Source organism: Telmatherina bonti, assembly GCF_933228915.1.
Source record: "Telmatherina bonti genome assembly, chromosome: 2".
NCBI classification, from domain to species: domain Eukaryota; kingdom Metazoa; phylum Chordata; class Actinopteri; order Atheriniformes; family Telmatherinidae; genus Telmatherina; species Telmatherina bonti.
In genome coordinates this window covers 41,164,014-41,185,707 of record NC_136620.1, presented here as the reverse complement: position 1 = coordinate 41,185,707, position 21,694 = coordinate 41,164,014, and the positions used below count along the sequence as shown (strand labels likewise).

General features: G+C 47.1%; 1 protein-coding gene across 1 annotated transcript in view; it reads left to right on the top strand.

Annotated features, from left to right (window-relative positions):
• Window positions 1-851: 851 nt before the first annotated feature.
• nup93 (nucleoporin 93) overlaps window positions 852-21,694 on the top strand; it is a 36,579-nt gene continuing 15,736 nt past the window's right edge. Inside the window, exons 1-4 of the mRNA XM_079255454.1 lie at window positions 852-966; window positions 2,698-2,880; window positions 3,259-3,376; window positions 16,966-17,028. Of these exons, the coding sequence (XP_079111580.1) occupies window positions 2,702-2,880; window positions 3,259-3,376; window positions 16,966-17,028 (360 nt within the window). The 5' untranslated portion in view covers window positions 852-966; window positions 2,698-2,701. The remainder of the gene's footprint in view (window positions 967-2,697; window positions 2,881-3,258; window positions 3,377-16,965; window positions 17,029-21,694) is intronic.

Here is a 21,694-nt window from a genome sequence, read left to right as displayed (position 1 = left end):
ACCCATCTCTAGGGTACTGGTTCCAGAGCCCAAGCCATGCGTTGAGGTCAGTCCAACTATATCTATTTGGAACCGCTAAACCTCCCGCACAAGCTCAGGCTCCTTCCCCACCAGAGAGGTGACATTTCACGTCCCTAGAGCCAGCTTCTGCAGCCAGGGAGCGGACCACCAGGGTCCCCACCTCCCAGGTCACATTGCACCCGACCCCTCCCGCAGATGGTGAGTCCACGGGAGGTGGGGCCCATGTAACCCTTTTGGGCTGAGCCCGACCGGGCCACACGGGAAAAGGCCCTGCCACTAGACGCTCGCTCTCGTGCCCCACCCCTAGGGCTGGCTCTAGAAGGGGGTCCTGGTGACCGGTGTTCGGGCAAGGGAACATTTATGTACATTTATGGTTGTAGTCATCCTAGGGGTCAGTGAGCCGTACTTGGTCTGGTCCCTCCCCTAGACACCTGTGTGCCATGGGTGACCCTACCAGGGGCATAAAGCATAGCTGCTAGGATCATTGGGACACACAAACCCCTATTGTGGATGTGTGTACTTTTATTTATTTTTCATTTTTATTTAATTATTTTTCATTTATTTAAAAAAAGAATCTCTTCCCTTCCTGGGCACTTGTTTCTGGTGGCGTATTTTGGTCACTTGTGTTTGAAAATGTAAACAAAAAGTTAAAAAAAGAAAAGAAAACTGTGATACCGAAATTCAGAACACAAGATCCTTGTAATTATTAGATTACATATTGTAATTAATCATGTCGTTGGGATTTTCCAGTACAAAATGTGTCGTCTTATTATTTAGCATTCATTTTAAATCCATAGTAGAAGAAGAACTTCCGGTACAACAACCAATCACGATTCGCTCCCAGAAGCACCGGGACATACGCTACATGCTAACCGAAAGTAGCTAAAGACATTAATTTAGCTGGAAAATACAGCAAGAAACGCCTTAATCTGTCTGCTACACGAGGTAGGAAGGTTTTCAGACACCGACAGCGACAAATATGTATTATGAAGTTGTCCAAAGTGCAACCATGTGCGCGAACGTTAGCTAGTAGCATGTTAGCTAACGGCACCGGTCATTCATTTTGGCTTGAGGTTAGCTAGTAGCATGCTAACATAGCTAGCAGCATGCTAACAACTCAGAGCAACGTTAAAGAGGAGAAAATAGTCAAAACGCGCGGCTGTCGTCCTTCTTACCCTTCTTTACATCTGAAATGACTTATTAAATATGATGCTTTTACTGTTCCTGGAAAATTATGGCTAAATTTAAACATTAATTTCTTTAGCCTATGCTAACAGTATGCTAACCTCCATGCGCGCGGGGGTTGTTGTCAGCTGTCAACAGAACCACGTGATTTATTTTAGTTATTTAGTCTTCTAAATGTGGATTTAGATCACATTGTCTGGTGATAAAGCAACATGTGGCTGCTAAAGACATACTTTGCTGGAGATATATGTTACTAAAGATATATTCTCCTGGGTTTGTAGTTCAGCTGAGAGCCAGGTGTTGTTTATTTCATCAGGTGTTGTTGTTTATTTCTCATTAATATAGAAATTTACACATGAGGTGTTGACTCTGCTTGCGTTTGTTTAAATCCCACTCCTTATCTACAGCTAGGCTTATAATATTATTTTTATATTTTAAATCTAAATCTAGAGGGGTAATAGTTTATGTTGTTTTATACAATTAATTTTTTTTTAAATACAGTTAAATGAAGCATTTTAACTGTAATCTTGATCCCAAAATAATTAAGTGTATAATGTATGTGTCCATTTTCAGTGATTATGTTTCATGAAACTACATTTATTTGGAGCTTTTGTATCAGAATCTGCATGGACAGAATGTTGTCTCAACCATCGTTTGTTTACATCAGCGGTGGGGAAACCCGCCCTCTAGGTCAGCTGTCCTGCAAGTTTTAGACGTTTCCTTGTTGATTATAATAAATGAGTCTCTGTTGGAGCCATCAAATCACATATGTTGGAGCAGGGTAACATTTTAAACTGTTCCCTGCTTCATGTTTACATTTAGTTCCAAGCAGCCCAACATTTCTGTATTATTTTAAGATGTCTGGCAACAGTTACTTTCAGAGTTTTTCACGGTTTTGCTTTGGACATTGACGGCTTTTTCACATATTTTCAGTCCAGTCATGGAACATAACCATTTCTAGTGGAATTTATTTAATAACCTGCTCAAAGCTGCACAACAGCACTTCTGCACCCTGTAATTAAAGCTATTCTGCGTCTGCTTTTCGTCCTGTCTCTTTAAACGTTGAAAGGTTGGAAAGTTATGTAATGTTATTTCGATGCTCGTCAAGACTTCATGCATGAATACGGCACCGAACACAAATTATTGGTCCAATTAAAAAACATATTCATCATAGTTTCTCAGGTTATTTTATTAAAAGTCTGTCATAAATAAATATAATTCACATTTCTTTGGTTGGATCTGTGAAATGTCCAAAAAAACCACAGATGGACATAAAATGGTGTTTTTGCACCAGCAAGGTGATTCCTGCAGAACTTCACGATGGAAATGGAAAGCAAAAACTATTCCACGCCCAAAAACTAACCTCAGCTCATGACCAGCAGGTGACAGAGATGTCCTTTAGAAATATGAAAAGTAACCAGAGACTTATTCCAGAACCCGGGACGCAGAGATCCCTTTGCTCAACCACCTTCGTCCTCTGTCTCTGTGCAGCAGAATGGATGCAGAAGGTTTTGGGGAGCTGCTGCAGCAAGCGGAGCAGCTGGCCGCGGAGACGGAAGCCGTGTCGGAGCTTCCACATGTTGAGAGGAACCTGCAGGAGATCCAGCAGGCTGGGGAGAGGCTCCGGTCTCGCACCCTGACCCGCACCTCCCAAGACGCAGCAGATGTAAAAGCGTAAGGAATATTTATCAGTTTTTAAGGTCCTGACTCTGAGTCGTTAGAAGAAGTGATGTCTGATTTAATCGCACATTTTAACTTCGCCTTCGCATTCAGAGTTGTTTTAAAATGAAGATTACTTGTTTATTTTATCTTAAACTGTCCATAGAAAAGGTTTTATGCCTTTAAAAATTAACTACAAAGTTTAATTAAATCATTTATACCACTGCTGGGTTGTACTTTAGTCTATTTTATTTATATTTTAGTTTTTTCTAAAGGTTAAAAAACTTTTCTAATCTGCATGCATGATCTGTGGTGGAAACCGTTCGGCGCCATCTGGTGGTTATCCGACAGAACTGCTCTTCGTGGCTCTAACAGCCTTTCTCTTTCTGTCAGCTCCATCCTCCTCGGCTCCAGAGGTTTAGACATCTTCCACATTTCTCAGAGACTGGAAAGTCTAAGTGCTGCAACGACCTTTGAGCCCCTGGAGCCAGTCAAAGACACAGACATACAGGTATGACATCACGGGTTGCTGCAGCGTTTTGATGCTTATGCTGTAGTTTTGTGGTTTCAGATCCACTCTATATTACACAGTGCAAAAGCCCATACAAAGTTACATTTAATGGTCCTAAAGAGACATTTGCATCTTGACTGGAGTATGAATGGAAACACGGAAGTGTGGATTTACAGCTAGTGGTGCACGTCAGAGTGAAACTCAGACCAAGAGGTTGCTTGAGTTGGAAGATGCTGCCAGATGAAGAAGGAAACATTTCTAAACCAGTTTGTTCCAACGTTCTAGTTTCATTTATGATAAGGCTGGTATGTCTGCATACAGTTGTATTTAGTTACACCTGCAGGATTGCTTCAGTGCGTTCACTCTGCGGCTGTTTGGGCCGCTTCAAACAACTGCGATCCACTTCCACGCGTTGTACGATTCATTTAGCGCCGTGCGAACACCAATCGCACCACAGAGCGCTGCTCTTTCACATGCAAGCCGACGATCTGGTGGATCAAAACGGAGGTGATGAATGCCAACGATGATAATGCATCAATAAGAAAACATCAAGGCTGCAACGATTTGTGGACAATGAAGATTCATCGATGAGAAATTTCCTTGTTGATGCTTTATAAACGCCGTAACAGCTTTGCTAGTAACGCCGTTTACCAACCACGGCTTTTCAGACAGTAGGAGAACTCTAAACACCGAGCAAATGACGCAAAGCACCACAGGAAGTGCTGGGGGCAGTATTGTCATTTTGTTTAAACAACGAAGAAGAAAACTGACAACCAAAGTGTCAAACAGGGGAAATGTGTCGTCTGCCACACAGAGTCGGCGTACCACGGCAACACGACGGTCATGCATGAGCATCTGGAAGGAAAGCACCCAGAGTCGTGGTTTCCAGCGTTCCAGATGGCAAAGTTAGCATTAGCGAGTAGCGATGTGCTGTTGTTACCTCTGCCAAAGAGCTTCTGTTTTTACCGCCGTTTATCTGTTTGTGTTCAAGATAACTCAGAAAATTATGGAGAGATTTTCAAGAAGTTTCCAGGAGTTGTTGGAAATGTGAAAAAGGAAGAAGTGATTTAATGTTGGTGGTGGTCCGGATCACTGTTTGGATCCAGGAATGTTTTAAAGGATTCTGGTCCTTGTTTACCTACAAAACAGGTTTTTTTCAAGATATAAGAAATCATTTTAATGCAATTCTACAAAAATTAATATGTTAAAATATATATATATTTTTTTTTCCTTTTGAGGTAAATTCTGTACATCTTGGATATGACACGATAGCTAAGTTTGGATGTTTCAGAATAAATTAGTAGTAAGCTGTTAAGCTTAAATTTAATATTCAGCTGGTTCAGGAGTCGTTCTTTTAACTTCCTAAAGGACATTATGTTGGGACTGACTGGGAATCAGGGAGACATTCATATGATGCAGATGAAGAGAGTGGGCTAAAACATACTGGAACATACTGGACGGCGTCCCGTCGTCCCATTGCGGACACAACATGGAGGTTGTTGTCCAAAAGACCCTTATAAGTTATTTCAGCCGGAGTGAAATCCCTGAAGAAGTTCTGAACTCGTGCTCTCGCAGCTGCGTCCTGAAATTTAATGTTCATCATCCGATTTTCAGACCATTGTCTAAACCGTGCAAATGGATTTGGAGCCTATCGGAGGATAAGAAACGATGCTGGCATGGGCAGAAAGCACGATGTTGCTCTACGCCCGCAGGCCAGGATTATCTCCAACCAGCCAGCAACTCTTCCACTCAGAAATAAGATCGGTGTGAATGGAGCCTCGGCTGACGATGTATGAGATGAAATACCTGCTACCAAGAAGAACTCGGATTGGAAAACAAGACGGATGAGAAGCCGTGTTTGGTTTTAATTAAAGAAAGAGAAATGAAGGAAAACAGTAAAACCTGCTGCTTTGTCGTAGCCTCGATTGTAGAGAGCGACAGATGATCCCATCCGTACGTCATCTCCCAACACAAACTAAACGCTTTTTACCAGCTGGGACGTTCCCAGAGACGGAGGAAATACATGGATATAAACTGTGTGTGTACACACTGTGGCTGTTACGATGGGCTTTTGTCCCAATTCAGTTCCGATTTTTCAGCTGCCGATTCGATTTAAATTGTGATTCTCACAATTCATCGACATTGAACAAGAAAAATGTTCAAAACTTTTTTTTACTCAGCATTTTTCTTGATTTCAGGTAGAAAAAAACAACACATCAGCCAGATCATCATTCTGCTGCTAATATGCCCAAGAAAACAAGTAAAAAGATCAATAAAAACAATAAAAATGACAAAAATTTTATAATGAAGGATTTTTATTTATTTGGAAAAAAAATTTTTTCTTAAACAAAAAATCTATTTTAAAATTGTGAAGCAAAAAATCCCGATATTCAATATTTTATTTGATTTTTCCCACCCCTAACACACACACACACACACCCCGGTGGTTCAGGGTGTCTGAGTGAAACTCGGCTCTTTCTTCTGTCTTCTCCTGGTGTCTTCGTCAGATGATCAGCTCTCCACCGTGTGGATCCACCAGCGTTTCCCTTCCTCTCCGTTTGCTCTCTAACTGTTGGTCTCTCACGTTTACTCGCCGCTCTAATGGACGTGTCTTTATTCTGTTTGCCTGGCTGGATGTGTTGTCGGCTGGGTGGGTTTGACAGGATGACTGGAAGAGCACTTAGCTCCTGACAGTGTGCTGCTGAACACACACACAATCACACACTCCTCTCCCTCCCTGCAGTGGTTTATCGTCTCGGTTTGCTCTAAAGAAAGCTGGGCTGCTCCACAGTTACATTTCAGGAGAAATTTGACAGAAAAATTCCTCTGCAGGAACACAAACACAGCTGTAAGAAGCAGTTAAACACACGGAGGCTGCAGCGAACCTGCTGCAGCCTCCGTGTGTTTAACTGCTGGACAGCATATTTCCACCTCCAGCTCCTCTTTTAAGCAGCTAAATGCTGCATAAAACTCCATAACTTCACCCGTTTGTTCTGGTCGTTGTGCTATTTAAACAATCTGCATACATGAATGGCCGCTAGCTCTTTACTGTGAGTATATAAAGGAACATTTAAATCATTCGGTATGTTAAATCCGGCCAGACGGGAGCGATTAGTCATTTACTGAGATTTCCACTGCCATATGGGGAGCAATCTTTTCATGAAGGATAACATGAACACGGTCGGCTCTAATTGCAAATTAGGACTAAATGTGCGACTGATCTGACTGCTGGTGATCGCCTGCTTGACGAGAGCTAAAAAACAATCAGGCTGCCGGTTCAACCGCACACAACTAAAGTAAGAGCGGAGAGGGTGGACTGGTTTTTCTCCCTGCAGATCCACATTAAAATCCCACCCGGAACCTCTGAGACCCTTTACAGAACAAAGCCAACAGAAAGCAGCGATGGTGCTGAAATATTATGTCTATGATGGGAAACCTGCTGAATTATGATGAGAAATACCAGGAAGCATCCATGTAAAATGGTTTTCCATCGTGTTCCCTTCTCGTTTTATAAAAGATACAGAAAGGCATCCTCTAATCTGCGAGGCATGGAGGGAGGGGGGGGTGATGAAACCTCGCTTCTTCCACTGCGAAGACGATGATCACCATCTCTGCAGTGGAACTAGCGATAATTCACTTCCTCTTTTCAGTCTGGACCGCGGCTGAGATGCATTTGCTTCCTCTCACAAATCGACCTGAATCTAACTGAATCAGCCGTCCATCCATCTATCTGGTCTCCAAACCACTTAGTCCCTTTCCGGTTTGTGGGAGCAGAGAAGCCCACCCACATCTCCTCCTGGGAAATTCCCAGCTGGGAGTTAAAAACCTCTTACACCAGTCCGAAGTCACCCCTGGAGCCACCTGATCGCTGTCTCTGTAAGGATACGAAGTGGGGTGGTACCGTACCGGGTCTTGTAGTCAAAGCAGAATGTGTTTCGCCATTCATCTTTTTAGCTACTGACTCCGGTGATTGTGTTATTCTTGTGCTTCTAGATTTAACTGCTGCATTTGACACAGTGGACCATGAACTTTTAATCTCTCGTCTGAAACAGTGGGTGGGTGTCAGGGGTGTAGCACTGGAGTGGTTCAGGTCATACTTGGCTGATCGAACTTTCTGTGTCAGCCTTGGTGACTCTGTGTCCTCCTCTGCTCGTCTCTCATGTGGGGTCCCACAGGGCTCAGTTTTAGGCCCTCTTCTCTTTTCTCTCTACTTGCTTCCACTTGGTTCCATACTTAGGAAGCATGGTATTTCTTTCCACTGTTACGCAGATGACAGTCAGATTTATGTCCCTCTCAAAAAGAAAGATTCATATTCTGTTAAACCACTACTCAGGTGTCTTGACGACATAAAGGCCTGGATGGCTATAAACTATTTAAATTTTAATGAGAAAAAGACAGAGGTGATGGTTTTTGGTGGCACCACTGGGGCCCCCCTTGTAGATCTGGGTCCCTTGGCCCAGTTCATTAAGCCAACCATCACAAATCTTGGGGTTAAAGTGGATACTGATCTCAAGCTCGACTGTCAGATCAGTTCAGTCGTTAAATCGAGCTTCTTCCAGTTGAGGCAGCTGGCCAAAATTAAACCTATTCTTTCAAGGCAGCACTTCAAAACAGTAATCCACGCCTTTGTGACCACCAGGCTGGATTACTGTAATGCACTTTATGTGGGGGTTAGTGGGTCCTCCGTGGCCCGTCTTCAGATGGTGCAAAATGCTGCTGCACGTCTTTTAACTGGCACACGTAAACACGAGCACATTTCCCCCATTTTAGCCTCACTTCACTGGCTGCCCATACGTTTTAGGATCAGTTTTAAAATTCTTTTATTTACTTTTAAATCCCTCAATGGTCTTGCCCCGCCCTACCTTTCCGAGCTGCTGCAGCCCTATACACCCCCCCGCTCTCTCAGGTCAGCTGATCAACTGCTCCTGAGTGTACCTAAAACGAAGCGCAAGCTGAGAGGTGACCGTGCCTTTGCTGTGGCAGCTCCTAAACTATGGAATGATCTGCCTCTCCACATCAGACAGGCCTCCTCTCTGTCTGTTTTTAAATCTCATCTTAAAACCCATCTTTTCTCCTTGGCTTTTGACACCATGTGAGATGTTGAATGTACTATTATTTTTATTTTATTTTTATTATTTATTTATTTTTTGTTTTGTTTTTGTTTATTGTTTTAATTGTATAGCTGTTTTATGTCTTATTCTTCTGTACAGCACTTTGGTCCACTGTGGTTGTTTTAAAGTGCTTTACAAATAAAGTTGGATTGGATTGGATTGGATTCATGCAGAACGCCAAACGAAGCGACTTCCCGAGGAAATGGAGTGGATTGGGATGAAAGGCTTGCTGTGAATGTGTCAAAGGTCTCTTTAGCTTCGTCTCCACCACTGGCTGGGAGGGTTCCTCAGCGTCTGACCCGACTGGTCCTACTTGTTAGGGATTCTGGCGCCGGCTGGGAGGGTTCCTCAGCATCTGACCCGACCGGTCCTACTTGTTAGGGATCCTGGCAGTGGCTGGGAGGATTCCTCAGCGTCTGACCCGACCAGTCCTACTTGTTAGGGATCCTGGCGCCGGCTGGGAGGGTTCCTCAGCATCTGACCCAACTGGTCCTACTTGTTAGGGATCCTGGGGCCAGCTGGGAGGGTTCCTCAGCGTCTGACCCGACCGGTCCTACTTGTTAGGGATCCTGGCGCCGGCTGGGAGGATTCCTCAGCGTCTGACCCGACCGGTCCTACTTGTTAGGGATCCTGGCGCCGGCTGGGAGGATTCCTCAGCGTCTGACCCGACCGGTCCTACTTGTTAGGGATCCTGGCGCCGGCTGGGAGGGTTCCTCAGCATCTGACCCAACCGGTCCTACTTGTTAGGGATCCTGGCGCCGGATGGGAGGGTTCCTCAGCATCTGACCCAACTGGTCCTACTTGTTAGGGATCCTGGCGCCGGATGGGAGGGTTCCTCAGCATCTGACCCGACTGGTCCTACTTGTTAGGGATCCTGGCGCCGGCTGGGAGGATTCCTCAGCCTCTGACCCGACTGGTCCTACTTGTTATGGATCCTGGCAGTGGCTGGGAGGGTTCCTCAGCATCTGACCCGACTGGTCCTACTTATTAGGGATCCTGGCGCGGGCTGGGAGGGTTCCTCAGCATCTCACCCAACTGGTCCTACTTGTTACGGATCCTGGCGCCGGATGGGAGGGTTCCTCAGCATCTGACCCAACTGTTCCTACTTGTTAGGGATCCTGGCGCCGGATGGGAGGGTTCCTCAGCATCTGACTCAACTGGTCCTACTTGTTAGGGATCCTGGCGCCGGCTGGGAGGGTTCCTCAGCATCTGACCCGACTGGTCCTACTTGTTACGGATCCTGGCGCCGGCTGGGAGGGTTCCTCAGCATCTGACCCAACTGGTCCTACTTGTTAGGGATTCTGGCGCCGGCTGGGAGGGTTCCTCAGCATCTGACCCGACCGGTCCTACTTTTTAGGGATCCTGGCACCGGCTGGGAGGGTTCCTCAGCATCTGACCCGACCGGTCCTACTTGTTACGGATCCTGGCGCCGGCTGGGAGGGTTCCTCAGCATCTGACCCAACTGGTCCTACTTGTTAGGGATCCTGGCGCCGGCTGGGAGGGTTCCTCAGCATCTGACCCAACTGGTCCTACTTGTTAGGGATCCTGGCGCCGGCTGGGAGGGTTCCTCAGCATCTGACCCAACTGGTCCTACTTGTTAGGGATCCTGGCGCCGGCTGGGAGGGTTCCTCAGCATCTGACCCAACTGGTCCTACTTGTTAGGGATCCTGGCAGTGGCTGGGAGGGTTCCTCAGCATCTGACCCCACTGGTCCTACTTGTTAGGGACCCTGGCAGTGGCTGGTAGGGTTCCTCAGCGTCTGACCCAACCGATCCTACTTGTTCGGGATCCTGGCGCCGGCTGGGAGGGTTCCTCAGCATCTGACCCGACTGGTCCTACTTGTTAGGGATCCTTCCTTTCGGATACCACCCGATCCCAGTGAAGAGGGTGGGGCTTACATATTGCAAACCTTTTGATTGGTTGGGAAAAACATCAGTTCCTGTGAGGACTGGCATGGCTGGCTGCCGTTCTCTTTTGTTTCCGAGTCGTGTTTGGGTTCCACTCTAAGGTACATGTTATGGCGTCTTGCCATCACGTACCTGAGGCGCCAATCAGGGGAGGTTACGGTTGGCCTTAGCAACCGTCCCGTCCTGACTGGTCCTGTTGGTGTCCAGGAGACTTCTTAGTCAGGTGTTCCTCATCTGGTTCCTCTCTGGGCTTCATCTGAAGCTTCTCACCTGATTTCAGACACCTGTCAGCGGCGTCCTGCTTGGAAAACCTTGTCAAGGCCATCGTTTTGTGCTCCTTCGTCCTGTCGTCGTCATCCAAGCCTGATGGGAATGAGGACCGGATACAGTCCAAATATGAGCCTGAGGTGAAAGGTCAGGCTGGAAGCTTCCAGACCCCAGATACTGGAACCCCTCAGACATCAACTTTTATTCCTCTCCACTGGCATCTCGCAGTAGTTTCAGGTAGTACATGTCTGGCGTCTAGCCCGTCAGAATAAGGGTTCTCAGCGGGGGCGGCATTGACTCTGTGTTCGATGCGGCTACTCTTTAAAACCCAGGCCCGATGCAGCCATGCTGGAGTCTGATTCCCACTTATTACAGTTCTTATTCTCAGCTTGCAGAGACCCAACAAGACGTGGGACTTTGCAGGCTGAACGTTCACCTGCAAAGTCCCATGTCTCTTCAGGGTCCAAGAAGATTTCCTGTTTTTTTTTCCCAGGAAAATCTGCTTTTATTCCAGCATTTAACCTGCATATATTAATAAATAAAGGTTTATGACAGAAAGAAAGAATAATGTTTGTTGTTTTACATCCAGAAACTGGTTCAACGGGATCCAATAGAATTTGAAATGATGATATTTATATTAATAAATGCTCATGTAAGCCCAGCGATACCAAACCAACTTTATTTATACAAGGCTGTCACATGACGACGTACCATGCAGCTCTGTGTAATGTAGGCCAGGTGTGTTGGAGCAGGGATACAGTGGAAAACTCCTCGACAACACCCCTCCTTTAGAACCCAGGGGGACATTCGTGGTTTTGTTTCTGAGACATTTTGCATCATTGTGGTAAAAACTTTGCGAAGAATCCTGTCAAGCAGGATCTGATACTAGTCTGCTACTAGGTTACTTATGTTGGCATCACATGGTAATTAATGCTAAATATACACAAAATATTTTCATAATTTTTCCATTTCGTCAAAGACATCATTGAAAAAATCAGGCTTTTTTTTTTTTTTTAACCATTTTTCATGGGTTTATCCACCGATCCATCCATCCATCCGTCTTCTGCCGCTTATCCGGGGTCGGGTCGCGGGGGCAGCAGCCTAAGCAGGGAAGCCCAGACTTCCCTCTCCCCAGCCACATTTGCCAACTCTGCGGGGGGATCCCGAGGCGTTCCCAGGCCAGCCAAGAGATATAATCCCTCCAGCGTGTCCTGGGTCTTCCCCGGGGTCTCCTCCCAGAGGGACGTGCCTGGAACACCTCACCAGGGAGGTCCAGGAGGCATCCTGACCAGATGCCCGAGCCACCTCAACTGGTTCCTCTCGATGCGGAGGAGCAGCGGCTCTACTCTGATCTCCTCCCGGATGACCGAGCTCCTCACCCTATCTCTAAGGGAGAGCCCGGCCACCCTGCGGAGGAAACTCATTTCAGCCGCCTGTATACGAGATCTCCTTCTTTCGGTCACGACCCACAGCTCATGACCATAGGTGAGGGTAGGAACGTAGATCGACTGGTAAATGGAGAGCTTCACCTTCTGGCTCAGCTCCTTCTTCACCATGACAGACCGGTGCAGAGTCTACATTACTGCAGACGCCGCACCGATCCGTCTGTCGATCTCATGCTCCATCCTTCCGTCACTTGTGAACAAGACCCCGAGATATTTAAACTCCTCCACTTGAGGCAGGACCTCACTCCCGACCCGGAGAGGGCAATCCACCCTATTCTGGCTGAGGACCATGGTCTCAGATTTGGAGGTGCTGATTCTCATCCCAGCCGCTTCACACTTGGCCGCGAATCGCTCAAGTGAGAGCTGGAGATCACGACCAGATGAAGCCAACAGGACCACGTCATCTGCAAAAAGCAGAGACCCAATCCTGAGGCCACCAAGTCGGATCCCCTCAACACCTCGGCTGCACCTAGAAATTCTGTCCATATAAGTTATGAACAGAATCGGTGATCTGTTCCTTGAGTTTTTTTTTTTCCAGTTTTAACTTTCTACCCAGATGTTTTATGGCAACAGCTTCTAAATACATTCAGACATAAGTAAAATAATCAAATTCTTAAAATGAAAATGCAAATTTTAACATTCATGTTTTGGGATTTTTTTTTATAGCTGATTAGAAAAATATAACATCCTTATTAATATTTTTCATTCAGGTAATTATTATGAGAATTTTACTCTTAAATCTTTATAAGACGTTAAATCTTTTAAAAGACGAACACTTGCAGCTGCGCTGTACTGGTGAATCGGGGTACCTCGGTTAAACCAGTCTGTTGTTCTGGAATGCTTATTTTTATGTTAATTTTAAACCACTGAGTCCTTTTTATATATTATTGATGCTTTAAAGTTTAAAGACAGAAAGAGGAAGGAAAGGAAACGGGATGATGGAGGAAGTGCAGAGCAGAGACGATGCTGGGAGAAAAATGGCGACGGACTGCATTTTTTCCACCTTTATGTCCTCATCTCACTTTCCTGCCTGTATTCCTTCTCGCTCCTTTTGCCGTCCTCGCCTTCCCTTCACATTCCCATCCTTCTGCCTCTGTACATCCCGTCTCTCACAGCCGTAACGCCGTTGGCCGAGCCCAGAGCATCTGCTGAGATAAATGAACCCTCCTGACATACATAGCTTCGCAGGATAAGTTCCTGTTCATGTGGTGTGTTTGCATGTCTGCATCTGTGTCAGTCACTGTTAATCGCAGCTGCATGCAGTTTCTGGTGAGGAATGTGTGTGCGTGCAGCGTAGCTTTGAGTGCACGTGGCTGCGTGCATCCTCGCCTCCTCTGGCCTGCACATGCAGCTGTATGACGCCTTTGTGTGCACAAAACTTCAAGTGGATGTGTGTGTGTATGTGTGTGTGTGTGTGTGTGTGTGTGTGTGTGTGTGTGTCATAATAGTCAGGCCTCCTATAGGAATGCCGTCCCCCTCCCCTCCCCTATGTGCCTCCCAAACCCCTCATTAACTAAACATGACCCTTAAGAGCACGATTAGCCTCATTTCAAGACAGGATGTCGGAAGCCATCATCCGAGGGGGGGGGGTCCATTACTATAATTGCATTGAGCTGAGGGGGGAGGAGAAAGGAAGGATGCAAAGATGGATAAAAAGGAAGAACACGAGGAGGGGAGGAGGCTGGAAGAGATGCAAGCATGGAGGGGAGGGAGGGGGGAGGATGGTGAACGACGGGGGAGGAGGACAGCTGATGGTATGAGCAGATATACTATATGAATCCATACACCTCCTCATGCCCCCCCCCGTGTCTGAGCGCTCAGTTGGTACAGTCCTCTGACAATAAAACCACCTCCGGTTGGTCTCGATGTGGCACTTTCACTTGGCTCCCCGACGCAGACGCAAGTCACCGGCCGGCTATCCAATGTGTGTGTGTGTGTGTGTGTGTGTAGGGCGGGGGGGGGGCTGCAAGCCGGCTCCACAGGGCGCAGGGAACACGCCCCAGCATGGCGGCCTCACACCGACACTGTCGGATGGAGAGGTGGAAGGGTGATGCCGGTAGTCCAGATGCATAAGTGGTGAGAAAGAGGTCCGTCTGTTCGTCTGCCGTGACGGCTCTCAGCATGTGTGAGTATAACACACATACATGTACAGTCTCTGTCTCTGTCACACTTGTGCCTCACCTGTCTGGCTCTCCTCCTGACGTGTCTGCTGAGGCTGCATGCTGTCCGAGGCGGCGTCTCAGTTTAACCTCGCTGGCCTGATGTCTGATGCAGGAAGTGGAAGATGGAAGGGTGGGGTTCCTCGTATTCGCTTGCTGGGGCAGCGGTCAGCTAGTCGTGCCATGGCAGACAGCGTCCACAGTGACGTGTCAGGAGAGGAAACCTCAGCTGTGATTCCATCAGGAGAACAAGCGTCTCTGGAGGAAGAGGAGCTGCCACGTATGATCAGATCTCCTTCTCCTCTGGCGCAGCAGGGTCTCCTGACTGAAGCTAGTGAAAAAATGGCCAGACTGTATATTTTGACGCACACAGTAAAAAACTGAGGCTAAAAATGAGGAAATATTCTGTATAAAGTGTCGTTTGTGGTGTTACTGCAGGTTGATGAAGGTCTGAAAGTCCAACTCAGCCCAGGTTTACCTCTCTACCCGCTCCAGCACCTTCTGACGGCTGGGCCGTTATTCGGTTCTGCATTCCTGTTAGTGTGGAAGCTTCTGGGCTGTCTGGGGGGTGTTCAGAGGGTTGCAGATATCTCAGGATACACAGGGGTGGGGCCAGATGGCTGAGCAGGATATGCACACCTTGACCAAACCCACCCGTCTGAATGTTTCACTGTCAAACGGGTCGACCTCTTCTTGCATCGGTGGCGTGCTGGTACCGAGCCTCTGACAACATGCAACGTCTGTCAGCGGCTTCACGCCAACCAGATCCCACGCCAACGCTCATCTAAACGATATGAATGGTTCATATTAAACCTTACAGAGTCGGTAAATATTAAGGAGAAATAAACGTCCAGCAGAGACGTCTTGTCAGACGAATGGCCGGTTGTCTGTTCCCAGTTGGCACTGGGAGCGGCGGATAGGCCGAGTTACTGCCAGCTGTCCGAAAGGGTCACGGCGCCCTGGTTAGACGGCTCCTCCCACCTCCTGCCTCTTTCTGGAAAAGATGTCCGTCTTCTCTCTCCCGTTTGCTGAACCGGAGAGTCTTAGCTCCGACTCCCAGTGGCGGTCACATTAACCCCTTCTTGTCTTTCCAGCTCAGGTCTCCAGCGAGTCGACCTGAGCGCCGGTCTGGGTAAATATAGAGCTTTGCATCGCCTCTCCAGAGATGGCGTGTGAAGAGGGAATGAAAGGCAGAGCAGCTGGAGGAAAGGGAAGGATAGACCAATCAGATTTCACTCTTTTAGGAGTTATTTAGGAAAACTACCAGAACCTGTTTAGGTGATGCTAATAAAAAGCTTAGTTTCTGGTGGCAGCAGTGTTGCAGCAGCGTGTCCTAGTTTAGCATGTTTCACGCTGCTGTCTGCATGGACGTGTTCCACATCGGGAGCATGCTCCCTCCCGCCAGGTGGATCCTGAAAGTTTTTACATGTAACTGTACAACATCTGAGTTTTGTGAGTTTAGATGTTGGTGTTGAAGCCATGAATTCCTCCTCCTGTTCGTAGAAAAGGAGTTTTTAAAGGTTAGAACGTTTTTCGGTTCAGAATTAAAATGAAGTAAAGCAGAAAAGGTGTCGATGCTCCATCATACCAGTTGTGTCCATATTCCACCAGTCTGCTGCGGCAGCACGCTTCCCATCTCAGACCCTGTGTGAGCATTTTTATACAACTTGATGGAATAATTTGATCAAGCCAGATCGTATGCATGTCTGGCTGCTGAATCTCATTGGGAATGAAAAGCAAATGCCATAATTAACCATTAGTTTTCTTTTTATTTGGTTGGAAAGGTTTTTGTCTTTTCTTTCTGAACCTTTTGTGCCTCCAGTTTCAGCAGGTATTACACACAAACTGAGAATAGCACAGTGAGGCTGGAGGGAAAGGCGAGGTGGCAACGAGGCTAAAGGCGGCGCAGCAACATGGACACAAAAGAGTCGAGATAAAAGGAAAGGTTGGGGAGGGTAGCCGACAGCTTCCCTGTAGAGTGGCAGGTTGGCTTTAGTAAAGGCTCTCCAGGTGCTGCTGCTTCAAGCTGATGCTGCATGCGTCTGGTGAAAAGATAGACCTGAATACGCCGTTACCTGACAGACGAAACAACCTTTCTGCAGCGTGAGACGCTGTATGAGAGGCTGAAGGGCCAAAAAGCTGCAGTGTAGCACAGAAACGGCTCCTTCTGCAGTAAATATATCTCCTTTAAATGAGGAAAAAGAAATTCCGCTTTTCTTTTTTCTCCTATTTGTGTCCATTTATTCGGCGGTTTGTGTCGTCCGCAGATGGCAGCAAAGAAACTGGTAGAAATTCCCTTTCAGCTCAGCAGCTTTTTTAATGTTGTAATCATGTTTCTCCATGTTTAGGGACTGTTTTCACCCATTTGCAGATTATTATTCAGTCTTTTGTCCTGTTTGTGTTTGCAGAGGTGCAGTTCTCTCGTTATGGCTCCTTTCTGTACGTATGAGTAACATGATCCTCAGAAAATAGGCTGACTATGTTCAGCAGCAGCCATCTTGGGTTGGAAGCAAAATGGAGGGTATGCCGACCACCGTGTCAAAGCTGAAGTGTTTTTACGTTGCATGTACACATCTTTAGGATGTGAACGGTTGGCTGAAGACTGCAGCACAGTAGAGATAATATCTGTGATTTGCAGCTGTCTCTCCTCTTCCTGGTTTGTCTCCACGTCTCATCGTCTCTCTGTCCGTCTCGTTCGCAGGGCTTCTTGAAGAACGAGAGGGACAACGCCCTCCTGTCAGCCATCGAGGAGTCGCGCCGCAGGGTCAGTATCTGCACACTCTGATTATGCTCTCCTCCCAAAGAACAAGTTAATTTGATTGGTGCTGGTAAGAAACCAGTTCTGGAGTCAGACTGGTCTGCAGATCTCATCCCAGACAGATGAAGTGGCGTCTGAAGGACCAGAGCCAGGAGGCAGTTATTATTTCCTCTTTTACTTTTCTAAATTCAGGGGTTTTCAGCAAGAGAGCAGCACTTCAGCACAACGAACAGCCATATTTCCAGGAGTTTGCTGTGATGTAGAAGTCCTTCTGGTGGGGGCCTTTAGGGATTACTTTTTAAAATGGCCTCCCTGATGTGCAGAGCTAATAGGCCCTGGGTTTAATTAGCTGCCAGTCCCATTATCTCCCGGCTCCCTGAGATAGAGAGCGGAGACGTGTGTGCAGGGGTGGAAAAAACAAATGCACTCAGGATTAAAAGGAAGCAGATGTTCTTGCAGATTTCTATCTGACTGCTTTAGTGTGTACATCCCAGAAAATGACTATCTTCAAACGCAGGTTGAGTCTTTGCCTGCTTCTGTTCCTCTTATATTCATTTTTATTTGTTCCATTTGTACAAAAATTTAAGCTTGTTTTTACAATTAAACCACAATTTTTTAATTTATAATAATAAAAGTCAACTTTGTAAGTTTAAAGCTTTGGCCTGAAAGTAGGTTAACCCAGTAAATGGTGGTTTTATTCTAGATCTGTCTCCCAGAGCAGGAGGATTAATTATCTCACTTACCCATTATCTCACGTCGAAGTCTCCGTGGACGGTTAAAATAGAGCGGTTGCATCCTGGTGGAGTTCTGCCACCTTGACAGGGGTCTTCGTCATGCACATGTATGGACTTTTAGTTTAGTGTTGCTGTGTGTAGATTAAACATCATCTTACATTTAATCTTCAACATAAACCTAGCTCGATGTGAGAAAACTTAAACAGAAGCAATCTGCCTGTACAAGAATATAATTACATTCAGGAAGATGTCCTGATACAAGACTTAAAACAACTTTATGTAAAAACACCTGAAAACCAGCCTGTTAGTGCCTCTACTGCCTCCTCCTCTCTCCAAGGGAGAAACAACACTGGAAACAGTTTCAGGTTGTTTTTATTCAATAAATCCCTTGAAATGTTTTTAAGATATTTATCACAATCTAACGTCAAGATATGTCTTCTAATTTCAGGTAATCTTACCAAGTATTTTATCCTCATGTCGGCAAATCCTTTTCGTTTGTCTGAATTTGATTGAGGTCACGAATCAAATTATTTGCAGCTAAAACTGCGTGTAAAAGAAACATGTCAGTCTCAGAGATGATTTAACCTGAAACGCAATAATTTGCATTTCTCTTTTCATGGACATTATGGTTCAGAGGGATTTACATAAAACTGCAGGGGCCCAACATGGAGCCTTGTGGAACTCCACATGTAGATACTGAACAACAGGGGCCCAGCATGAAGCCTTGTGGAACTCCACATGTAGATACTGAACAACGGGGGCCCAACATGGAGCCTAGTGGAACTCCAAATGTATATACTGAACAACAGGGGCCCAACATGGAGCCTTTTGAAACTCCACATGTAGATACTGAAGAACAGGGGCCCAACATGGAGCCTGGTGAAACTCCACATGCAGATACTGAATAACAGGGGTCCAACATGAAGCCTTGTGAAACTCCACATGCAGATACTGAACAACAGGGGCCCAACATGGAGCCTTGTGGAACTCCACATGTAGATACTACACAACAGGAGCCCAACATGGAGCCTGGTGAAACTCCATATGCAGATACTAAATAACAGGGGTCCAACATGGAGCCTTGTGGAACTCCACATGTAGATACTGAACAACAGGGGCCCAACATGGAGCCTGGTGGAACTCCACATGTAGATACTGAACAACAGGGGTCCAACATGGAGCCTTGTGGAACTCCACATGTAGATACTGAACAACAGGGGCCCAACATGGAGCCTGGTGAAACTCCACGTGCAGATACTGAATAATGGGGGCCCAACATGGAGCCTGGTGAAACTCCACATGCAGATACTAAACAACAGGGGCCCAGCATGAAGCCTTGTGGAACTCCACATGTAGATACGGAACAACAGGGGCCCAACATGGAGCCTAGTTCAACTCCACATGTAGATACTGAACAACAGGGGCCCAACATGGAGCCTTGTGGAACTCCACATGTAGATACTGAACAACAGGGGCCCAGCATGAAGCCTTGTGGAACTCCACATGTAGATACGGAACAACAGGGGTCCAACATGGAGCCTGGTGAAACTCCATATGCAGATACTAAATAACAGGGGTCCAACATGGACCCTGGTGAAACTCCACATGCAGATACTGAACAACGGGGGCCCAACATGGAGCCTGGTGAAACTCCACATGTAGATACTGAACAACAGGGGTCCAACATGGAGCCTTGTGGAACTCCACATGTAGATACTGAACAACAGGGGTCCAACATGGAGCCTGGTGAAACTCCACGTGCAGATACTGAATAATGGGGGCCCAACATGGAGCCTGGTGGAACTCCACATGCAGATACTAAACAACAGGGGCCCAGCATGAAGCCTTGTGGAACTCCACATGTAGATACGGAACAACAGGGGCCCAACATGGAGCCTGGTGGAACTCCACATGCAGATACTGAACAACGGGGGCCCAACATGGAGCCTGGTGGAACTCCACATGTAGATACGGAACAACAGGGGTCCAACATGGAGCCTGGTGAAACTCCACATGCAGATACTAAATAACAGGGGTCCAACATGGAGCCTGGTGGAACTCCACATGTAGATACTGAACAACAGGGGCCCAACATGGAGCCTGGTGAAACTCCACATGCAGATACTGAATAACGGGGGCCCAACATGGAGCCTGGAGAAACTCCACGTGCAGATACTGAATAACGGGGGTCTAACATGGAGCCTGGTGAAACTCCACATGCAGATAATAAACAACAGGGGCCCAACATGGAGCCTGGTGGAACTCCACATGTAGATACTGAACAACGGGGGCCCAACATGGAGCCTGGTGGAACTCCACGTGTAGATACTGAACAACGGGGGCCCAACATGGAGCCTTGTGGAACTCCACATGTAGATACTGAACAACGGGGGCCCAACATGGAGCCTGGTGGAACTCCACATGTAGATACTAAACAACAGGGGCCCAACATGGAGCCTGGTGAAACTCCACATGTAGATACGGAACAACGGGGGCCCAACATGGAGCCTGGTGGAACTCCACGTGTAGATACTGAACAACAGGGGCCCAACATGGAGCCTTGTGGAACTCCACATGTAGATACTGAACAACGGGGGCCCAACATGGAGCCTGGTGGAACTCCACATGTAGATACTAAACAACAGGGGCCCAACATGGAGCCTGGTGAAACTCCACATGTAGATACTGAACAACAGGGGTCCAACATGGAGCCTTGTGGAACTCCACATGTAGATACTGAACAACAGGGGTCCAACATGGAGCCTGGTGAAACTCCACGTGCAGATACTGAATAATGGGGGCCCAACATGGAGCCTGGTGAAACTCCACATGCAGATACTAAACAACAGGGGCCCAGCATGAAGCCTTGTGGAACTCCACATGTAGATACGGAACAACAGGGGCCCAACATGGAGCCTAGTTCAACTCCACATGTAGATACTGAACAACAGGGGCCCAACATGGAGCCTTGTGGAACTCCACATGTAGATACTGAACAACAGGGGCCCAGCATGAAGCCTTGTGGAACTCCACATGCAGATACTAAATAACAGGGGTCCAACATGGAGCTTGGTGGAACTCCACATGTAGATACTGAACAACAGGGGCCCAACATGGAGCCTGGTGAAACTCCACGTGCAGATACTGAATAACAGGGGCCCAACATGGAGCCTGGAGAAACTCCACGTGCAGATACTGAATAACGGGGGTCTAACATGGAGCCTGGTGAAACTCCACATGCAGATACTAAACAACAGGGGCCCAACATGGAGCCTGGTGAAACTCCACGTGCAGATACTGAATAACGGGGGCCCAACATGGAGCCTTGTGGAACTCCACATGTAGATACTGAACAACAGGGGCCCAGCTAGAAGCCTTGTGGAACTCCACATGTAGATATGGAACAACAGGGACCCAACATGGAGCCTAGTGGAACTCCACATGTAGATACTGAACAACAGGGGCCCAACATGGAGCCTTGTGGAACTCCACATGTAGATACTGAACAACAGGGGCCCAACATGGAGCTTTGTGGAACTCCACATGTAGATACTGAACAATGGGGGCCCAACATGGAGCCTTGTGGAACTCCACATGTAGATACTGAACAACGGGGGCCCAACATGGAGCCTTGTGGAACTCCACATGTAGATACTGAACAATGGGGGCCCAGCATGAAGCCTTGTGGAACTCCACATGTAGATACTGAACAACAGGGGCCCAACATGGAGCCTTGTGGAACTCCCCATGTAGATACAGAACAACAGGGGCCCAACATGGAGCCTTGTGGAACTTCACATGTAGATACTGAACAATGGGGGCCCAGCATGAAGCCTTGTGGAACTCCACATGTAGATACTGAACAACAGGGGCCCAACATGGAGCCTTGTGGAACTCCCCATGTAGATACAGAACAACAGGGGCCCAACATGGAGCCT